General features: G+C 40.3%; 2 protein-coding genes and 1 pseudogene across 3 annotated transcripts in view; 2 read left to right on the top strand and 1 right to left on the bottom strand.

Annotated features, from left to right (window-relative positions):
- The window catches only part of exoc6b (exocyst complex component 6B), a 139,273-nt gene extending 134,010 nt beyond the window's left edge, over positions 1–5,263 (bottom strand). Inside the window, exon 1 of one of the 2 annotated variants that reach the window (XM_087835100.1) lies at positions 5,092–5,263. In XM_087835100.1, the coding sequence (XP_087691226.1) occupies positions 5,092–5,180 (89 nt within the window). In that variant the 5' untranslated portion in view covers positions 5,181–5,263. The remainder of the gene's footprint in view (positions 1–5,091) is intronic. The other variant, XM_006803410.3, reaches the window with a different exon arrangement.
- Positions 5,264–5,964: 701 nt separating this feature from the next.
- Positions 5,965–6,660, top strand: LOC102792709 (small ribosomal subunit protein mS40 pseudogene; annotated as a pseudogene).
- A 943-nt stretch (positions 6,661–7,603) lies between these two features.
- Positions 7,604–19,565, top strand: tkfc (triokinase/FMN cyclase). The gene is made up of 17 exons (XM_006803412.3): positions 7,604–7,668; positions 8,180–8,369; positions 8,450–8,554; positions 9,779–9,966; positions 11,671–11,749; positions 11,848–11,937; positions 12,543–12,577; positions 12,663–12,747; positions 12,834–12,923; positions 13,332–13,448; positions 15,582–15,701; positions 16,186–16,323; positions 16,396–16,502; positions 16,587–16,693; positions 17,536–17,569; positions 17,668–17,760; positions 17,848–19,565. The coding sequence occupies exons 1-17, from the start codon at positions 7,663–7,665 to the stop codon at positions 18,004–18,006; spliced, it is 1,743 nt and encodes a 580-aa protein (XP_006803475.2). The 5' UTR covers positions 7,604–7,662; the 3' UTR covers positions 18,007–19,565.
- Positions 19,566–19,741: the final 176 nt, after the last annotated feature.

Here is a 19,741-nt window from a genome sequence, read left to right as displayed (position 1 = left end):
GCTGTCTTCTTGTTCGATGGCAGATACTCCCTTCACCCTGGCCAAAAAGGCTAAAATGTCCAAAGAAAAAGTGGGAAACAGTTAAACATGAGAGGTTTTTGGACAAAGTTTGTGTTTTTTCCATTGTTTAAGCACTGCTTCCAGCCAAGAGTGATACCATATATGCCCTATAGCTGCAGAAAAGGCTAATATTGTTATCTTTTTACAAAACAAAAAAACAGCTAAACATGAGAGGTTTTAGCACAAAGTTTGTGTTTTCCATTGTTTAAGCACCGGTTCGAGCACCATTTAAGCACCAACACCGTTTCAAAAGTACTGGTTTGGCACCGGTATCAGATAAAACCTTAACGATACCCACCCCTAATCATAGGCAGGAGCCTCGCGGAGTGATATGTACTGTGCTTCAACATAATATTACCATATTGTGTGTGTATAACCTCTTTAAGTTTTGTGGATATTCTACATGGTTATGCTGAGGACATGTCAGCCAATTTCCACTGGAAATGCCTTTTGGTTAAACTGTCAGCAAGGAATTTGCATTTGCACTGTAATTTTTTTATATAACTATACTATATAAGTTTGATGCATATAAAAAACAGCTGCTTGTTTAAGTGCAATTTCATTGATGGGGTTTTTTGAACTAATAAAGTTGTGGAGTTGTAAAGTATTTTGTCTAGTGTCAATTATATCGTCAGTTATATCGTTATTGCAAATTTTTAAATGTATATCGTGATAAATATTTTTGGTCATATCGCCCTGCTCTAGTGGCATCCATGCTTAAATTCAGTGAGCTCGTTAGAGCGCCCCACTCTCACTGACATTTGTAAAGGCACACTGCATGGATCTTACTACTTATCTTATACACCTGTGACAATGACACTGAAAACACCTGAATTAAAAGATGAACTAATGTCGCCCAATACCACACTCCATAGAGTTTATATCCACAATACCCAACACTGATAATCAAATCCTGATTTATTTTTTTTTAAAAGTGATTAAATACTTTCTGTTCAAGCCATGGGTTAACTTATGTTCCACATTTAAATAGTTCTTTAATAAACACACACCGCCAGTGTTTGACATTGTCCGCAATATTCTGCCCCTTTCTAAACGTTTCCTGTTTTTGTGCGTTTAGACTTGGTCACCAGTTCTCATCCCATTTCAATGCTTTCATATCACACATTGTGACACAACCTCAGCAAGCTCCCCGAGCCTTCAGTAAAGCTGATACTTCATATTTAAAGTAAGGAAAAAAGTTTAAACCCCAAACGCCCTCAAGAAGGAACATAGAAGCCTGAGAGATTTTAAGCCTTGGATGTCATTTACAAGCTGTGAGTCCATTGTCCTTTTACGGCTGTCAAAAAATACTTTATATTAAACTGAAAATGATGAGGAAATAAGGAAAAAAAAATATCAGCACTAAAAATATGAAGCTGGATACCCACGAGCAAAATTACATCGCTGCTGGGGTGGGATTACTGGAGTGCAATGCACCTGCAACACAGCTTAGTGTTTATGTCAAAGTCAAGTGGGTGGAGCGATCACTGACTCAGACACACAATGGGCAGTGTAAGGAGAGACGGAGGGAAAGGTGTAAATGACTTAGCCTGACATAATTAGAGAAAATAAGTGAATGGAGGTCAGCTGAAGGTAAACAGTTGATTTTTTTCTTTTGTTCTACGAATGTTTTCACATATCTTTAATGGGCTAATTATACACATGAGATAATTATCCAACTGTGATCAAAAGTTGATTGCACAGGTCGCCTGATAGGAGGCAACTTTTCTGCAAATCTCTCAGAGAGATTGTCAATGGTTCGTAAATAATTGTGTCAACAATAATAATATCCAACATGCTGCCATCAGTCTGTCAATGAGCACAACTCGAGGGGACTCGACTCAGCTGGCTGCCAACTGGTTATATTTCTATAAAGCGGGAAGGCTGCCAAGCCCCTACGTGAGCTGACGATTTATCACATTTCATTGCTGTATTGTCAGAAACAGATTGGATCTGATTGCCAACTTGACCCCTTTCAGTAAGCTCCGCCTTATGGCAACATTTATGGCATGTTTTAGTGACAGTGCTGGCGTGCTTGAGAATCTCGTTTTGAAAAAAAACTAACGTGAAATAAATTTGTGTTATTGTAGAAAACCGATACAGACATAGTTTAACTTTGAGAACATAATTTGCAGTTGAAAAAAGGTGATAAATAGTAATGTGTGTTACTGTAAATGTAAGAAACTGCAATAACGTCATATTCGACGTGTCTGAGGATTCCCAACTTTAATTTTATAACAGTCCAGTTATGTGTGTTTTGTTTTACAGTTTCTTTGCTTTAAAAATAATTTTTCAAAACATTTTTTTGGAATCAATTTTGACAGCACTGCTTTCCCAAACTTCTTTTAACCGCTGGGGACTCCAAAAATATACTTCGAGAGGCTCAAAGTACATTTTAGGGGTTTTTGGGGGGGGGGGGGGGGGGGTAAAGAAAAGTATTTACTAGAAAAAGCAACAAAGTACTCTGAGAAACAACGAAGAACAAACGATACCTGGGAGCTTCCTTTTCACGCATCGCTCTTTAAGCTTTCACCTTATGGTCAAGGATGCCAGCAAAAGCTACTGAAATTTTAATAAAGGCAGCTGAAACACTAAATGAGATTCCTGGCACACAAAGTGGGATTTCTACCATGAATTTTGAGCTTTTGTTCCACTAAACTTTAATAAAATCTTCAAGCTATACAAACAGTTGCTTTAGCTGACGTTGTAATTTATTAACAATATCAACAATCTTCACTGTAATGTCCAGCCCTGCAGTGGCCACAACAACCTCAATGAATATTTTGATTGGACTGTCTGGGCTTCACTAACCCATTAGCATCAAGGTTAAACAACCACCCATCGATCTTTTTAAGAGCTCATCCAGTTCAGGGTCGAGGATGAGCCGGAGCCTATCCCAGCTGTCACAGAGCAAAAAGCAGATTGAACAGGCCTAAATACGCACACACACACACTGCCAGTATTTTAGTATTTATCCACAGCATTTCAGTCTTGAGTGAATGTTGTAACCTGAGGGAGTTGTCTGGTTGCTCATGGTTGCTCCAGTCATATTTATGCTGTCAGGGAGGAATTCTGCAGCTAGCCTCGACCTGCACACCAGCTCTGCATTCACACACGCATGCACACAGACACACACACTCACGCACACACAGACACACACGCACACACACCTCTCACTGCCAATCTGATTTTTCCAGGCTCTTTCTGGGGACTTTTAATCCTGGGAAAGTTAAATGGAGGCTGAATAACAGCCAGAAGTTAGAAAAAGTTGCAGAAAATGTAGCTCAATCAAAAGTTTAAGAAGTTTACTTTTCAAAACTGAATTAAGAGATTAAAGTAATGAAGCCCCAACAGATTTGTCGACATAACCGACAGTCCAATAGTTCATTACCAGATGTGGTAGGTATTTTTTTACTGTTTTATATCCCTTTTTTAAAAAAAAAAAAATCCCTGTAGAATATCTGCACTTACCAAAAACAAAATGCTTCTTTGGAAAGTTTCATTTCCCACTGCATACATGCAAACTTGACAACTTCCTTCCTTTGCATTTGCAAACAAAACTCCCTCTTTTAGGCATCTCTGGACTAAATTTAACTCGCAATGAATATGACAGCTCCAAAATTAGACTGTGCCGGTGTATTTTCAGAGTGTTGAGCGCACACAGGGTGAAGTGGAAATACTGAGAAATCGGACATAGGAGATGAAACGTCACCCACAGGAGGAAGAAAAAAGAATAATATAAAAAGGCAGACGAACGCGGCAACCGGAGGTGTCGCACAAAGTTGTCAAGTCATTTTAGCAACAGGATCTGGAGAGGACTGATAAACACACATGCTCTTTCTCTCTCTCATGCACACATACACACACACAAACAAACAAACAAACACACACACACACACACACACACACACAAACAAACAAACAAACAAACACACAGCGGAGGTGCCCTGAATAACAAGTTTAAACAGGACTTATGATGACCAGAAGAGCCCAACGTAGAGGAATAAGAGGGGAAAAACACCTTTGATAGCCTGCAGCATTTCCCCTCTTCATTCACTGCCTGTTTCCTCTCTGGACAATCAGGGCAAACACCACTGGTCAGGAACAAAGCTGCTTCACAGAGGCCACTCAAAGGCCACATTTTGTAGAAGATCCCTTTGCTCTTACGTCTATGTCCCTTATGCTCTCGTTGTGTTTTACACCTCTAATCTGAAAGCTGAAGATAAACACGAGTGTGCACCCATTCCAGGTGCAAAATGAAGCATCCTCCTCCATTCCCTGCTAATATGATTGAGCAAACCAAAACAAAAAACAAAAAGGGGAGCAAGGCAATCTTTTAAGTGTAGCTTCTACTAAATTATTGATAAAGACACTAAACGGTCAATAAGAAGCATGACAACCATCGGCACGTGCCTCTCTGCTGCTCGGGGAGGGTTTGGACTGAGCCTCTGTCTTCATTCATTGACACATGCAGGGTTTGTCACGGCTGCTGCACTTGACACTCCTTGATAAAGCTGCTGCTAACAGCAAAGGGCACAAACACTCACCCCCTCCATACAGAATAAAAGTTTACTAACCCTGCCCTGACAAGTTCACAGAGCCACACGGGTAACACGAACGGTTCGGCCATGGGAAAACAGGCTTGTGCCCCCGTGTGTGCCGAATGTCAATTAATTAGCACAGTTAGCTTAATGTTAGCCAAAGTTGTTGAAATTCCTGTGGACGACTTGCCGAAACTTCGGCGACAAAGCCAAACAACCCGCCTTGAGAAGAAAACGTGAAGCCAGTAAAGACAGCCGGCAGTCAGGACTGTTCAGGATCACACGCTATATGTTCAAACTGCAAATTAGCTAGCTTTAATGTTTGCTAAAGTTAGCCGGCTAGCTGTCCGATAATGGAAGCAGACGGGTTAAAGTTTTGAGCAAGCTCCGGGAGTCTCTGGATCAGCGCTAGTCGCAGCCAGCTAGCCGCGGCTCCCGCAAGCTGAGTGACGCTGCTGCTTCCCCAGCCGTGGAGTGGGGACTGACTTACCGGAGTGTCGGTCCGATACAGTTGGTGTCTGTGCTCTCGATTTCCCGCAGGATACGTTCGTGCTCGGCGGCTGTCTCCAAACTCGCCATCCTGCATGTTGCTCCGGACGGTTCCGAGCTGAGCTGAACAGACTCGCCGGGATCTGTGCGTCACGGCAGGAGGAACCACAGGGTTGGCTTGATATTTTAACCGAGCAGCCCGAGTGAGCGGAGCTTTCCTCTTTGTCGGGAAGAAGGGACGTTGTGTTATGAGGAGCGGCGACCTGTAGAGTGTTAATGTTGTTAAAAGAGTTTAAAGAGTGACATTTGCGGTTTTAACTAAAACCACCGATTTAAATCGGTTAAATTGAGCACTGGAATTTTCAGTCCCCTACTTGGTTTGATAAAATAAACTAGATTTTTACTCCCCTTTTTAAATGTTGTTTTACTTCTGATTCAAGATTGAAGACTCTTTGTTGTCATTATGTAAACATAACATAGCATAACAATACAATAAATAAATAATAACAATCACTTTTATTTGTTGGCACCTTTTAAACCCCTCACGGTCATCAACATTAAATAAAATTTAAAATCGAAAAATATGTTTTGAGCATTCATCTCCAGTTTGGCATCTTAATCAAAAATAACAATAATGTGTTGACTGTTTTTTAACTTTTTTTGTAAAACAGTCAATTTGCAGGAAATCAATAAAAATAACCAAAATTTTACTATTTGACCAAAATGATCCATTAAAAGGGTGAAAATTACAGAGAAGCCATTTATTTGAGTATAATGGCTATAATGTTTGATACCCCTGATCTATAGTAGGACAACATGGCGATAAGATATACTGTATAAGACCTTTCACCTCTAATCCAGGTAGGATCTGAAAATGGCTACCTCCATGAAGTACATCGCAATGTTTTTATGTTGTGTGTCGCCTTCAATTTCACATTCAGTTCATCAGTATCAGTCCCTTCTAGAGGCTACCTGCAAGGACATGTCTTTCTTTGTCTCTATTTATACATCCCAGACACTCTTACTGCAAAGCAGCATTGCTTTAGGACGGAGGACAGGCCTTGGGATTACATGGAGAGTGAAGAGTATATTGAAAGGTATGGAAGCAATCCAGTGTGGGCTGACTACAGGAGGAACCACAAAGGAGACATCCACCCTTATAAGACTTGTAAGACTTGCATTAGAGGTGACAACATATGCGGAAACCCCTGCCCAATTTGTTGTGATCCAAACATTCACCATCAGAATGTCAAGTTGTTGCAGCAATTCATTAGTCCCCACACTGGAATGGTGTTGGATTCCACTCGAACTGGTGTGTATATGAAACAGCAGAAGAAGCTAAATGAGGCAATTAACACGGCACAAAATCACGGCTTACTTCCTTTTCAGATTCAATATGTGGGATTTTTTAGGGGAGGACTACTCCAATTCCCATGATGCTGTGGGCTCCACACCACCACCCCCATCCTTTACTTTAGATGACAATTGGTATAAATGATATGGGGAAATACTTCCTGATGAGAATGAAGTGGCTAAAGTCAAGAAGACATATAAGGCTTAATTAAAGTGATCGAGGCACTGATCATGCTGTCACAAAGAGACCAATTGCAAAACTTATTTGGTTTTTAGCCCCTGAGATGTTTTTTCTACAGGTGTGCACAAAGTTGTACAATAAACCACAATGAAAAATTGAAAAAATAAATACTGTATAAGTTGTAAGTACGCCCACTTTCGTTAACCTAAACTTAATAATAGAACCAAATACAAAAACATTTTAACTTTATCCATTCCTCCTCACACACAAAATTAATAAATACAACAACAACTACAATAATAATAATAATAATAACTGATTACAGCCACATTTTATTATGTGGCAGATTCAGACATATGCACATGCATATCTTCTTCAGTGATATCATGTGTTGGCCTCTTACTTCTGTTAATTCTGATATTGTTTCTTTCTTGCATTTCTATTGTTTGATTGTTTGTTTTTTAAAGTTCCTTTATTTCATATTTCGCTTTGTCTAATTTCACAGGAACTTATGTGTGACTTATTTATACTATATGCCTTTATTTCTGAGGGGTTTTACATCTAAGTGACCTCATATGTAATTTCCTAATATGTGTTTGTGCCTGTGAAGCCCTTTGAACATCCATATATGACAATGGCCTATATACAAACGAAACAAACTGAAAACTCAAGTTTTAATAATTTTCCCGGAAACAAAAAGGTGGGCGTGACCACCGTGTCCTTTCTCGAGCTTAAACCGAAACAAGACTTCCTTTGATATTTTCAAAATAAAACCACAAGTATAGTCTGGCCTCGCATCTTTTAGCTCTTTTATTTAATTTCAGTCTAATTTTGCTGTATCTCCAACATAATGCAGTTTTTAAGCATTTTTGTACTCCACGGTCTATATGTGTGCTTTTAAAAGGGGGGAGCAATGCTTTTATTTTGTAGGCATACTTGCTTACTCAGACTGCAGGTGTCAGTCTGAGTAAACCTTTCAGATCTGACGCTACTCATTGTGCCTGCTGTCGGAAGAGTGAGGGAGCGAGAAAAGTTAAGATGGAGGTAAAACAAAACAAAACAGAAGAATAAAGACAATTTGAAGCGATTTGTTTGAATACGAGTGAAGATTGTCCGGTTGATAATTTGTGTTAACATGAAATGTCAGTGGTTCGCTAGGCTGGATGAGCCTGCAGCACTTTGCACATGGATCAGAGTCCATGCAGCGATAACGGGAACAAGCTGTGAAAACTCAGCATTGTTGCAAATAAAACTTTAGTTTGTTTTTAGTTTAATTGTGCAGCTTTTGCCAACTTTAATTTAACTCGCGCATACACACAAACACAGGCGGCGTGGATCTGCTTGACTGTGTCTGTGCCACCTGCTGAGGGCAACTCTTGGACTTCAATCATTAAGACATTTGAATGGCATTTCCACAGATGCGCACGCATGCCTCGTTGTGTAACTTGTATGAGGATAAACGGCATCTCACTTGTGTCTTTTGAGGCTGATCAAAAACACATATTCTATGTGGGTTTTTTTTCCATTTTTATTTTTTTATCTCTTTCTATTTCAGCCCCAGAAGAAGTTGATCAACTCAGCAGAGAGTTGCGTGGACGACGCCCTCCTCGGCCTCGTCAGGGCCTCCGGGGGCCTCTCTCTGCTAAAGGGCCACAGGGTCGTGCTTCGGTCTGACCTTGAAAACCTCAAGGGAAAAGTGGCCCTCCTCTCTGGAGGGGGGTCGGGCCACGAGCCCGCACACGCAGGTAAGACTTTATTCCTTTACACATGAACATGAGATGCTTCTGATTACCTCAGCTCTGATTTCTCCTCCTCGTATCCTCAGGTTATATCGGAGCAGGGATGCTGTCGGCGGCTGTTGCAGGAGGAGTGTTTGCATCGCCGCCTCCTGGCAGTGTCCTTGCTGCCATTCTCTCCTTGCACAATGCAGGCAATGTGTCCTTCAGTTTTCCATGTGTGTGTGTGTCTGTGAGGGTTGGTAGTGCATATATATTTAACTGATCTTATCTGTTTAATAAAACCAGTGCTTGCAAAGTGCAGTGTGGTGCAACTCTTTTAAAAAAAAGTCTAACTGTTGATTTGATTTGAAGTTTGACCTTTTACATTTGATCCTTTTGCCAAAATGGTTCACTGATCTCGCCCTGTGACAGTGCTGCACTGTTGCCGTCGTTAACGCTGCACCTTATAAAAATTTGGTGGCCACTTCCTTTCAGTGAGGAAAAATCTGTGTCCATGGTGATTGCATTATTTTTGTAAGTAGTCACAGAGGGTCCAACACCTTCACCCACCTGGTGTGAAGTAACCTGTCTGCAATGGACAGACTCAGACTGTCTTCAGTCAGTCTCACAGTTTGCAAATAAGTGCATGCAGATTGCCAGCATGTTGCAGTAGGGTGGCAGTGGTGGAATCGACTCAACTGGATGCCAGCTGGTTATATTTGAGTTATATTCCTGTGCAAAATCAAAGGTTACTGAGCACCTGTGTTAGTCTGCAGATAAATTACTATCCCGCAGCAACTACTGGGAGGCAGAGCCTTCAGCTTTCAGGCCCCTCTTCTGTTGAACCAGCTCTCAGTTTGGATGCAGAAGACAGACATTGTCTCTTCTTTTAAGATTAGGCTTAAAACTTTCCTTTTTGGCAAAACATAGAGTTAGGATTGCAACAGGTGACCCTGAATCCTTCTCCTAGTTACACTGCAATAGGTGTAGGCTGCTGGCCCCAAAAAGAAGGATAAGGACAATAAAGTGATGTTGGTGAGAACAGATGCTCGTCATAACCCCAGATCAGCTACAGCTGTATCTGGCAGAAGGGAGCAAAGACTGTATATAAAAGACTGAGACACACTTTATACTAATGGTTAGCAAGCTGGAATTGTGAGTGCGTATCTGACTGAGAAACCGAGGATGCTGTTCATAGGGTAGCAACCCATCTGTCACAAACTAGAGAGTCAAAGCCATAACTAAAAGTGTTTGCTGAGGTCAGAGGGTTCGTTGTGCAGCCAAAGCAGTTGTCCTCTGGTGGCCATTAGAGAGAATGCAGCTTTTAAGATACATAGACCTAAAAGCTATGTCCATCTTTTATATACTGTCTGTGACCTGCTGCAAGTTTTTTTCTTTTTAATATCCAATGAACTAACAACAGTCTTCCCACCCAGGAGCCTCTGGGGTCCTTCTCATTGTGAAGAACTACACAGGTGACCGCCTTAACTTTGGATTGGCTGCAGAGCAAGCTCGTAACCAGGGTGTTGCTGTTGACATGGTGATAGTTGCGGAAGACTGCGCCTTTGACCAACCAAGTAAGGCTGGAAGAAGAGGCTTGTGTGGCACTGTCTTCATACATAAGGTACACAACAACAGCTTAATAGAGGTGTTATTTACTCTGGAAACAGCTCAACTTGGACCAGTACAAGTGTATCCTGAGTTAAAAGGGTTATAATATTATATCACTGTGCTCATTTTTTTTATGGTACAAATGCTGTTATAAAGCTACATGAGGCAGATTTGTCCTGTCTGCCGGTTCATACACTCCAACCCTCCCTATTTTTCCGGGAGAATTCTGAATTTCAGTGCCCCTCCCGGAGTCACCATTCTCCCGAATTTCTCCTGATTTTCCACCTGGACAACAAAAATGAAAAACTCTATCCCAGAATTCATAGCTCAGCCCAGCCAATTCCAGTTTCCAACAATGGCGGCAGCTACTTAGTTTTAATATTACTCTTATTATTCTTTCTGGGTCGCAAAATAAACTTTTAGCATATTTTCAGGCGAGAATGTAGCTGTGTAAACGTCAAATAACTGAGCCGGCGAGAACAGCAAACTCCCAGCACGTTTTCAAGCCTCTGCGGTCTTTCGCTACTCAGGTTAAACATGATATATAAGTCACTTAGATAACCTAAAAATGTTATTGTTTGACTTTTTTTTTCAGTGTTTTATTTGTTCCTGAGTAAATCCGTTTGGCTGAGATTAAAGTTAGTAGATTAGATTAGATTAAATAAAACTTCCTCTGGGGTTTTCACATAACTGAATAAACGTCAAACACAAAACTGACTAAACAGAAGTGTGAGATGGTCGAGAATTTACGCAAGCATCCAGTTATATTTAGATAGCAAGGAGCAGACGGCAGTTTCACTCCACCGAGAGAGCTCGTGACGTAATTCTGAAGGCTAGACCGTCACAGTTGCTCACTTCCGGCCTACCCGGCTTTTGGAGGACCCGGCCCACTGTGACCACGAAGGCTGGGTCATCAGGTGGATGCAGCCTCTGCATTTGGACAGCCCCAGCTGGGGGACAGTAATAACAGTGACATTTAACTTACTTTAAATAAATAATTTAAAATAAATAAACACTGTAAAATTCAAGTTTTTTGGATAAGTATATATATACACAAACTCCCCCCCCCCCCTTTTGTCTCCCTAATTCTGAGGTCTCAAGGCTGGCAAGTATGTGCCGGTTACTGATCTTGCAAAAAAGAAACTGTGAATCTGTTCTCTTAATATTAATTTTTTTAAAAAAAGGAAAAGCAAAAACAAATCTTAAAACGTATGGAGGACTGAAACTGCCAACATCAAACATGAATTAAATGTATAATATGCCCTTAAATGTGTCTAATTTAATTAAAAAATAATTAGGCAATAATTCATTCATAAACTCTGGCATTATTTTTTTTTAAATTTACCCTGTAATTATTTATTTTTCCCACGTAATTATTTTTTTTAATACATATTTTTATTAGAACCACAATAATAATGTCACATTTTATTAAACCCTCCATGTTTTTTTCTACTGAATGAAGCTCTTTTGTGTATTTCTCTTTTTATATTATTATTTGTACTTATTTATTTTACCTTCATTGTTGTGAGTCATTTTATGATATTATATTTTGTTGATCTAGGTTGTTGGAACAGGAAAGTATACATCATCTTATGAACTTAAGCAGAAACCATGAATTTGTATATTTTGCACCATGCAGCCTCGTATCATTGATGCTTTTATTAGATTTTTGTAGTATTTTTCTTGCCTTTAAACATGTGGCCTCTCGCTCTGTTAGCTGGCTGGTGCTTTAGCAGAAGAGGGCTGCTCATTGGATCAGATTGTTTCCAAGGTGACGGAGATTTTAAAGGGGATCGGTGAGTCGCGCTTTCTTTAGTTTTTTTTTTTTAATACATTTAATACTTTCTGGGAACACTGGAATACTTTTCTTAAAGATATTTCTGTTTTACTCCAGGCACTCTGGGGGTGAGTCTGTCTCCATGCAGCGTTCCCGGCTGCCTGCCTTCCTTCGATCTACCGCCAGGAGACATGGAGGTCGGGCTGGGTGAGGGATGATTAGAGGAGGATGGAAAAGGTGGAGTTGTGAGAGCAGGAGAAAGAGAGTGGCAGAATATGGAGAGCAGCCTTTTGGGCTGACACCAGTTATCTAGACTTTTATTTCCAGAACTAAACTTCCACCCGAGCTAATGAATACTTTTTACATTTTTTTTTGTGACAAATGATTTAAAACCAGATCACTGTTAGAATGGCCAATCTCCATCTTTGACTTTCGCTGCAGATGTGAGATCATGTTAGTGATATTTTAGAGAAAATGACTGAATTGCACCATCTAGTGGTGTGCAAGAGCAGTTAAGAGCAGCAAAATAGTATAAGTGAAGCATAAAATACTGTTTCCAAAGAATTAATTCAGTCAAATGGCGAGATGGGAATGTCAGAATTTCAGCATGTTAAATGGGTTGGGTGTCTTTAATCTGAGTGGAGTTTTCTATTCAATTCATAAAACTGGAGGAAATTCACTTGTAAAAGCTGAGAAAATGATGGAAACTCTTATCGAACCATTCTAAAGATGGTTCGATAAGAGTTTCACAGATGGAGAGAGCACAGGAGACGAAAATGAAATAACGGCCAGTGTTTTCTTTCTATTTTCAGGTATCCACGGGGAACCTGGAGTAAAGAGGTCAAAGGTGAGTCGGATTTGAACTTTAACAGCCTGAATGTGCTTTTAACATCAGGCTGTATGGTTCAGTTTCTGTTGATCTTCTCCCTCAGGTGGCCTCTGCTGATGAGGTGGTCAAGACCATGATAGACCACATGACCAACCCAAGCAGCCAATCGCATCTGCCGCTGAAATCAGGTTCACTAAATGACATCGATCATGTATCATGCTGACCGTTAGTACGGCTTCTCTCCATGTGTGTGTTTTTTCCCTCTTTCCTACAGGAGACAGTGTGGTTGTGTGCGTGAACAACCTTGGAGCTCTGTCTTGCCTAGAGATGGCTGTGGTGACTAGATCGGCCATCATCTGCCTGGGTAAGTGTGTGTCTGTGTGTGTGTGAGGTAAGCATTTAACCATACTTAGGTGGGTCCTACTGTGCTTCTCTCACATGATCACCATTTAACTTCCGAAAACATTTAAACCTTGATGTTTAATATACAGGAAAATAAACACCTGCATCTCACTACACCCTGTGAGCTAAAATATCATCCATGTAAAACATAACCTTCTCTTTTATTTTTCATAGTTCATGAATGGCAGTTTTTGTGAGTAGCTAGACTAACTAAAAGAAACCACAGTGGAACTGTTAATAAATGCTATTGAATAACATTTTTTATTAGCACTTAGCATGAGCTAAGATGTGATTTGATTGGCTGGTTTTGGTGGGTGGAGGAACAGCACGATCATTCGATAATCTGGAATATGATTGGTGTTTTTTATAGAAAGCCGTGGAGTGGTGGTTGCCAGGATGATGTCTGGGTTGTTCATGACCTCTCTGGAGATGGCAGGAGTGTCGCTGACCCTGATGAGGGCTGACAAGGAAACACTGAGGCTGATAGGTAAGTGTTCAAACACATAGCTTTGTTTTTCTAAACTTGTGAGGGCCTTTGTCATAACATCACAGTGTATTCAGAGCTTCAGAACTTCAAACTTCAGAAGCTTCAAAGTGAATGCTTACATGATCGACGTGGCAGCAGCAACCAGTCAGTCAGCTCTTTGGCATGAACAGCAAGAGGCAAACAACTAATCCAGTGGTCTAAAGAGCTTGGAAAGAAAAGCATCTGGACTTCTTGGAGTTTCCTTGAAGAAGTTTCACTTCTCATCCGAGAGGCTTCTTTGGTTCTAAGAGCACCTGGTGGAGAGTCATAGATTTTAAGCCCCATGGGAGTGTCCCCCGAAGAGGGTCATGGACCCCCTATTGATCCTCTACCTAATCACATGAAGCAAGATTTGAAAACAAGTCTGACCCAGAGGTGAGAGTGTGAGAGTGTTCAAGTCTGAAAGTCATATGTCTGAACAATCCCTTATGGAGTGGAGGAGACTAGCAGCAAGTAGAGCGCAGAGACCATGAAATCTCTGTGAAATTCACCAACATGTACCTACTTTCTGCATCTTTGAAGCGAGGAACTACTACTGGGCAGGAAAGATAACCGAGTGATGTATGACACAAGTTGGGATGGTCTCTTGGAGGTGTTTTTAAAAAAACTTCAGATTCAAAGATCATTAGCTGAAGTTATTAGGCTGTGTCACCACTTTGCCAAAGTCTGGAGGAAGACCCACTGTCACTGATTTGGATGTTCAGGAACAACCCAGAAATCATCAAAGCGAGTTATAAACTGGAACCTGCTGGAACACCAGCGTGTTTGTCCACAGTGAGTTTTACATCTTCATGGATTGAGAGAGTACAGCCCAAGAAGGAAGATACTGTGCCAAAATTTACATCTTCAAGCTTGACTGAAATTTAAAACTACCCAAATGGACAAGCCAAATGCCTTCTGAAGAAATGCTTTATGATTAGAAGAGGCAAAGATTGAGCTATTTGGCCACAGAGAGATGTTTGGAGGAGTAAAGGTGAGGCTTTCAAAGCTTAAAACACTGTATGACACTATGACATCTCTGAGGGTGTTTTGCTACTGGTGGTACTGGTACATTGGATAAAGTGGATGGAATAATGAAGAAGGAGTACCTCTAAGTTCTTTAACTTCCCTTCAAATTGACAGCTAGGTGGTTGAAACTTGGACACAGTTGGTTTAAAAATTGGTTTAAATGGATAAAGCAGGCTAAAAGTAAGCTTTTGGAGTGAGCTTCCCAAAGCCCCAACCTCAGCCCTGTTGAAAATTTGTGGACTATGCTTGAAAGCTGCGGCCATGTCAGGAAACCAACCAATTTAAATGAACTCCACCAATTCTACCAAGAAGAATGATCAAATATCATGCCAGAATTATGCCAGAAGCTTGTTGATGGCTACTCTGAGTGTGAAAACCCAAAATACCCAAACCCAACCCAAAAATCACGATGTCATAAGTCACTGGACACTGTGAACATCCACGGTCACCACTTCATGCATAATGGACCTTCCATGTGTATGGACATGTGCAGGTATATATGTATGTATATGTATACATATGTATATTTAGTGTGTACATGTGTGTGTGTGTACATGTCTATACATAGGAATAGTAGTGGTACAATAGTTATGTCAAGCTATATAGTTTGTCTTCCATATTTCCAACCATATCCATAATTACATACTGTGTATGCTACCATTGTATATAGTGTATTATCTTACTTTTTTTTCATTGATTGTACTTATTTGTATTTTTGTATTTCCTTCTGATATCTATACCTGAGCTGAGGTGACGCAAAAATTTCCCCATTGTGGGATCAATAAAGTCTTATCTTATCTCTCTCTTAAATAAATTCAGACTTTTGCACCCAGTTCTTGATTTCTCATTAGATTTAAATTAAGTTATTAGATTTATGCTGTACAATTATTCTACCCTGGAAAAGGACTGGTTCAAAGTAATCATTAAATCCAAACTTAGCAGGACTTTCATCCCCAAGATGAGTGAATATTAACTTCTGATAGAACCACACAAATAAGCACTCTCATATGGGTTCAGAGACACAGATTTATATGATAAATAAATTTGTTACTAATGAAAAACGCACACCTCCTTTGTCCCATCAAGATGCTAAGACTACTGCCCCTGCCTGGCCAAACCTCAGTAATGTGTGTTTGAGTGGACGCAGCTACATCACAGAACCACAAACAACCATCAAACGGCCACAAGATGAGAAGCACTCTGAAGGTTAGTTCATGAGCTTTTTGTGTATGTGTATTGCAATCGATTATTGTAATGCATTACTTATTCAAGGCTTATAATTGAACATGTTTGAAACTTGTTTACCTGCATGAAATTGAAACAGGATGAACAAAAGGAAACCAACAAATTGTGACAGACAAACACATCTGTGCATGTAGTGCTAGAAAATCCTTAGTATTGTAATAACGGAAATAGATGAGTTCAATTTTAGTCCTTTTACTATTTAATAAGGGCATCTACGGGCCATTAGTAGAATGTCAGCTAAAATGATGTCAGCTAACCCTCTTTTAATAGAGGGCTTTATATGTTGTAGAGGTGCTGTCAGAGAGGGCATATTGGACATTCCAGTTGGGACACATAACATCCATTAACTTTTACTCTCTAGCCCAGTATATAATTTCTGATCTATATATTAATAAAAATAGTTTTGGCTTTTTTAAATGGAAGTTTGTTTTGTTATTCTTGTCAGGACCACTTAGTCCTGTGATGCATAAAGCCTTGGAGAAGATTTGCTCCGCTCTGTTGGAAAAGCAGGAGGAACTCAATTCCCTTGATCGTGCTTCCGGGGATGGAGACTGTGGTAATACTCATGCTCAGGCTGCTAGAGGTAAGAAACTGTGATTACTATCTTCAGTAGCTTAAAGAGGAACTTGTAAAAATAGTGAAGATGCTTGTTCAGCCATTCAGGAGTGGCTTCAAGGACATGTGGTCCCCGGTTGCCCCGGGCAGCTGTTATCGGTTGTTGCTGGATTGGTGCAGGAAAAAATGGGCGGGTCTTCAGGAGCGGTGGGTTTATTGATTTAAGTGGTGTTTGATTGCAGTATTCTGTCTTAATCAGCACAAGCACATGTAATGCTCAGTTTATTTCAGTTGTACAGTCTGTTCCTCACTGCGGCAGCCAGTCATGTGACCGAGGGGCAGAGCAATGCTGCAGCCTGGGCCACTGCTATGAATGCTGGGACAGAAGCAATGAAAAAGTAAGGGTTGGTAACATTTTCATGTCTGTATTTATTTCAAAGTCCACTTTTCTTTTAGTCTTCTTCATATGGCCATTTAACTGCTGTTCCAGAGTTTTTGATCTTATGATCAGCACTGTTGGTGTGCTGCTCTCCAGTTGGTTTAAAAGAAACTTAGTTTATTCATTATTACAGTCGCATCATCAGCAAATGCTATACTTGCCTTCCAGTCTGAAAGCTCTGGAATATCCCTACATTTAACTTTTGAATTAATGCTCTCAGGTCCCATATTATTTGCCAACCTGGCAGGTGTGTGGTAGCCTATGTCACCATTTTCAGTGTCATGCTCCTCCAAAAGTCCAACACTGAGTTGACTTCATCAGGTCTTTCGCCCGATGAAGCTTTAAGTTACAACATTCAGAACATAGTTAATATTAGCAGGGAATTTCACTACATCTCCTGGTTTATAACACAATGCAAAAATACCAAGTTCAGTTCTGGATTCATGTAAGTCACTTTATCTTGTATCCTCTGCAAAAATCCAGTATTCTTCCCTGTCAGATTTGGACAGCCATTGTCTACAACAACTGCAAGTTTCTTCCTTTTCAGACCCAGCTTATCCCAGCATACAGTTAGGTCCTTGAACAAATGACTAGCTGTCATAGTCCATTTTTGCATTGCTGCTAGCTCCTGTTATCTCAAAAGTACAAAGATGAATAAGTGGGCTGTTAATGTATGTCACAACTCAAGGAGAATAAAAGTCAAGGAAGAGATATGTGCAAATTGTCTGCATTGTTTTTCAACCGAACCTCCAGATTTCTGTGCAATGGCCAGGTCGGACTTAAATGTTGACTTTCTTGCAGATATGGTGGTGCCGCCCCTGGAGACAGAACAATGGTAAGATTTTTGTCCCCCAAATCTCATTTAATCTGAATTACCTAATTTATGAAAAGTGTCTTTAACAGTGAACTTTCTTTGTTTCTCTTACCTTGTAGCTGGATGCTTTGTGCCCTGCAGTTGATGAACTGATTAAGCTGGCCACAGCTCCATCTGGTGGAGACATGGCTGTACTGCAAAGTGCTGTGAAGGTATGGTGCCACCTGGTGTTGATGTGGTTGCACTGCTCACTCAGCAGATTTTTCTACATAATGTTCCTTTTGCTTCGGTCTCCACAGAAAGCTGCTTCAGGAGCGGAGGCAACTCGTGACCTTAAAGCAAGGGCTGGGAGAGCCAGCTACATCTCACCCAACCTGGTTAGCCTGCCAGACCCTGGTGCTGTAGCTGTGGCAACCATCTTGAAAGCTATTCTGGAGGTGCTAGAGGGGCGAAAGTGATGCAGCCACCAGGATAAGAGTAGAGGGCTAATGCTACCTAAACAAAACTGTGATGCAAGAGTGATTATCATTTAAAATATTTTGATTTTGTGATGCATATTTTACATTTTTGGAAGCGATTTTTCACACTATACACAAAGTAAGTCATTACAAGCTGTTAAACTGAGTTTACGAAACAAAAGGATGTAAAAATTATGGCAGCAGTGCAAAGATGTATAGCAAAAATCAAGAAAAATAACTTGGGTATTGTCTCTAAAACATATTCCATTGAAAACCAAATCATATGAACAGCAGGAGACTTTTGTAGCAGAAGGGAATATTCATAGTTTCTACTAATAAAGGAAAAATCTATTAATAGATTGGTGTTAGTGATTTTGGTATTTGTTATTAAAAAAGCAAGATCCATTTATCCATTTTTCTAGTACTGATCTGGGATCACAGGGATTACTGGCATTCCAGAGAAGCCCTACTCTTGAGTCCATCTCTTGAAAGGCCAAACTCTTCACTCTGTCTCTAAGGGAGAGCCCAGCTTTTTTCACTTTGTGATCAGATGCTCCATCACCGTTTCTTCCTGCTGCAGCGATGATCTTGACTTTATGAAGGGTTTGTGTGATTGATATCAGTATGATTCAGATAATTAGTGAAGATAAATGTTTGGGAAATTCTTTTGTTGCATTTCCTGCTATGTGATGTGCAGTAAAGATAATCCTAAAGGCTGCAATACAGCAGCTTTTAAAGTGAGGCCACAACTCGTGCACACTAAGATGATCGCTTTCATGCAGCACATAATCTGTTGCCAGGTCTGTAGACCTTTTTTTTATTGTTCAGATACATGTTTGTTCTTCACACAACACAACTTTTATAGCAGCAGCATTCATAGTTCATTGGTGGGTTTAACACCCCCTATGGTTAAAGGTTTAAAAGGTTCAGGATGTGATGATATGAAAGGAAAATATTATTAACATGAAGATGATCTGCATTCATCTGTGCATGCATTCATGCAAACATCCATCATCCATGCATGCATGCAGTCATCTACCCATACAATATCCATCCATGCATCTCCATAGTAATCCATGTATCCAACCATGTATGCATCATCCATCCATCTACACATCTATCCATGATTCATGCATGCATCATCTGTCTACCTATCTATCCATGCATCCATCAAAGTATCCATCTACCCTTTGATTTCTGTCAGTCTGTTCGTCTGTCCGTACGGTGTTATCTTCATATTCTACTCTGGGTCCTGAAGGGAGTTGGAGCAGCTGCTTCTTTTATATATTTTTAATTTTAAATATGAAGGTCTTTTATCTTTCTTGTTCCACTGTGTGGCATAATACAGATTAAATGTAGTTTAGATTCCAGTGCAGTAGGACAGTCCTGATATAATAAAGTAACTGAGACATATTATGTGTACATATAGATATAATGTGTGCTTTAACAGCACACACCCACTCCCTGTCCTCTTGCACACAGTGAAAATGAGTGGACATGGTTCAACAACCGTCTCGTGACTCTCAGTCTGTAAAGATTTTTCTCTTTGATGATTAAAACGTGCAGATAAAGTCTTTTTCTTGTCTTCCTTGCTTCCTTTAAAACTTCGTTTCACACTGTGTCAAAGAAAAAAACAAAACAAAACAAAAAAAACCCCCAGCTCTGCACCGACTTCCTGACACACATGCACAAAGTGTTGCTGTTTAGACTTTGAACACGCCCACACTCTCACACA

The sequence above is a fragment of the Neolamprologus brichardi genome, chromosome 3 (genome assembly GCF_056152115.1).
Source record: "Neolamprologus brichardi isolate AB-2024 chromosome 3, ASM5615211v1, whole genome shotgun sequence".
NCBI classification, from domain to species: domain Eukaryota; kingdom Metazoa; phylum Chordata; class Actinopteri; order Cichliformes; family Cichlidae; genus Neolamprologus; species Neolamprologus brichardi.
This window is presented reverse-complemented; position numbering and strand designations above follow the sequence as displayed.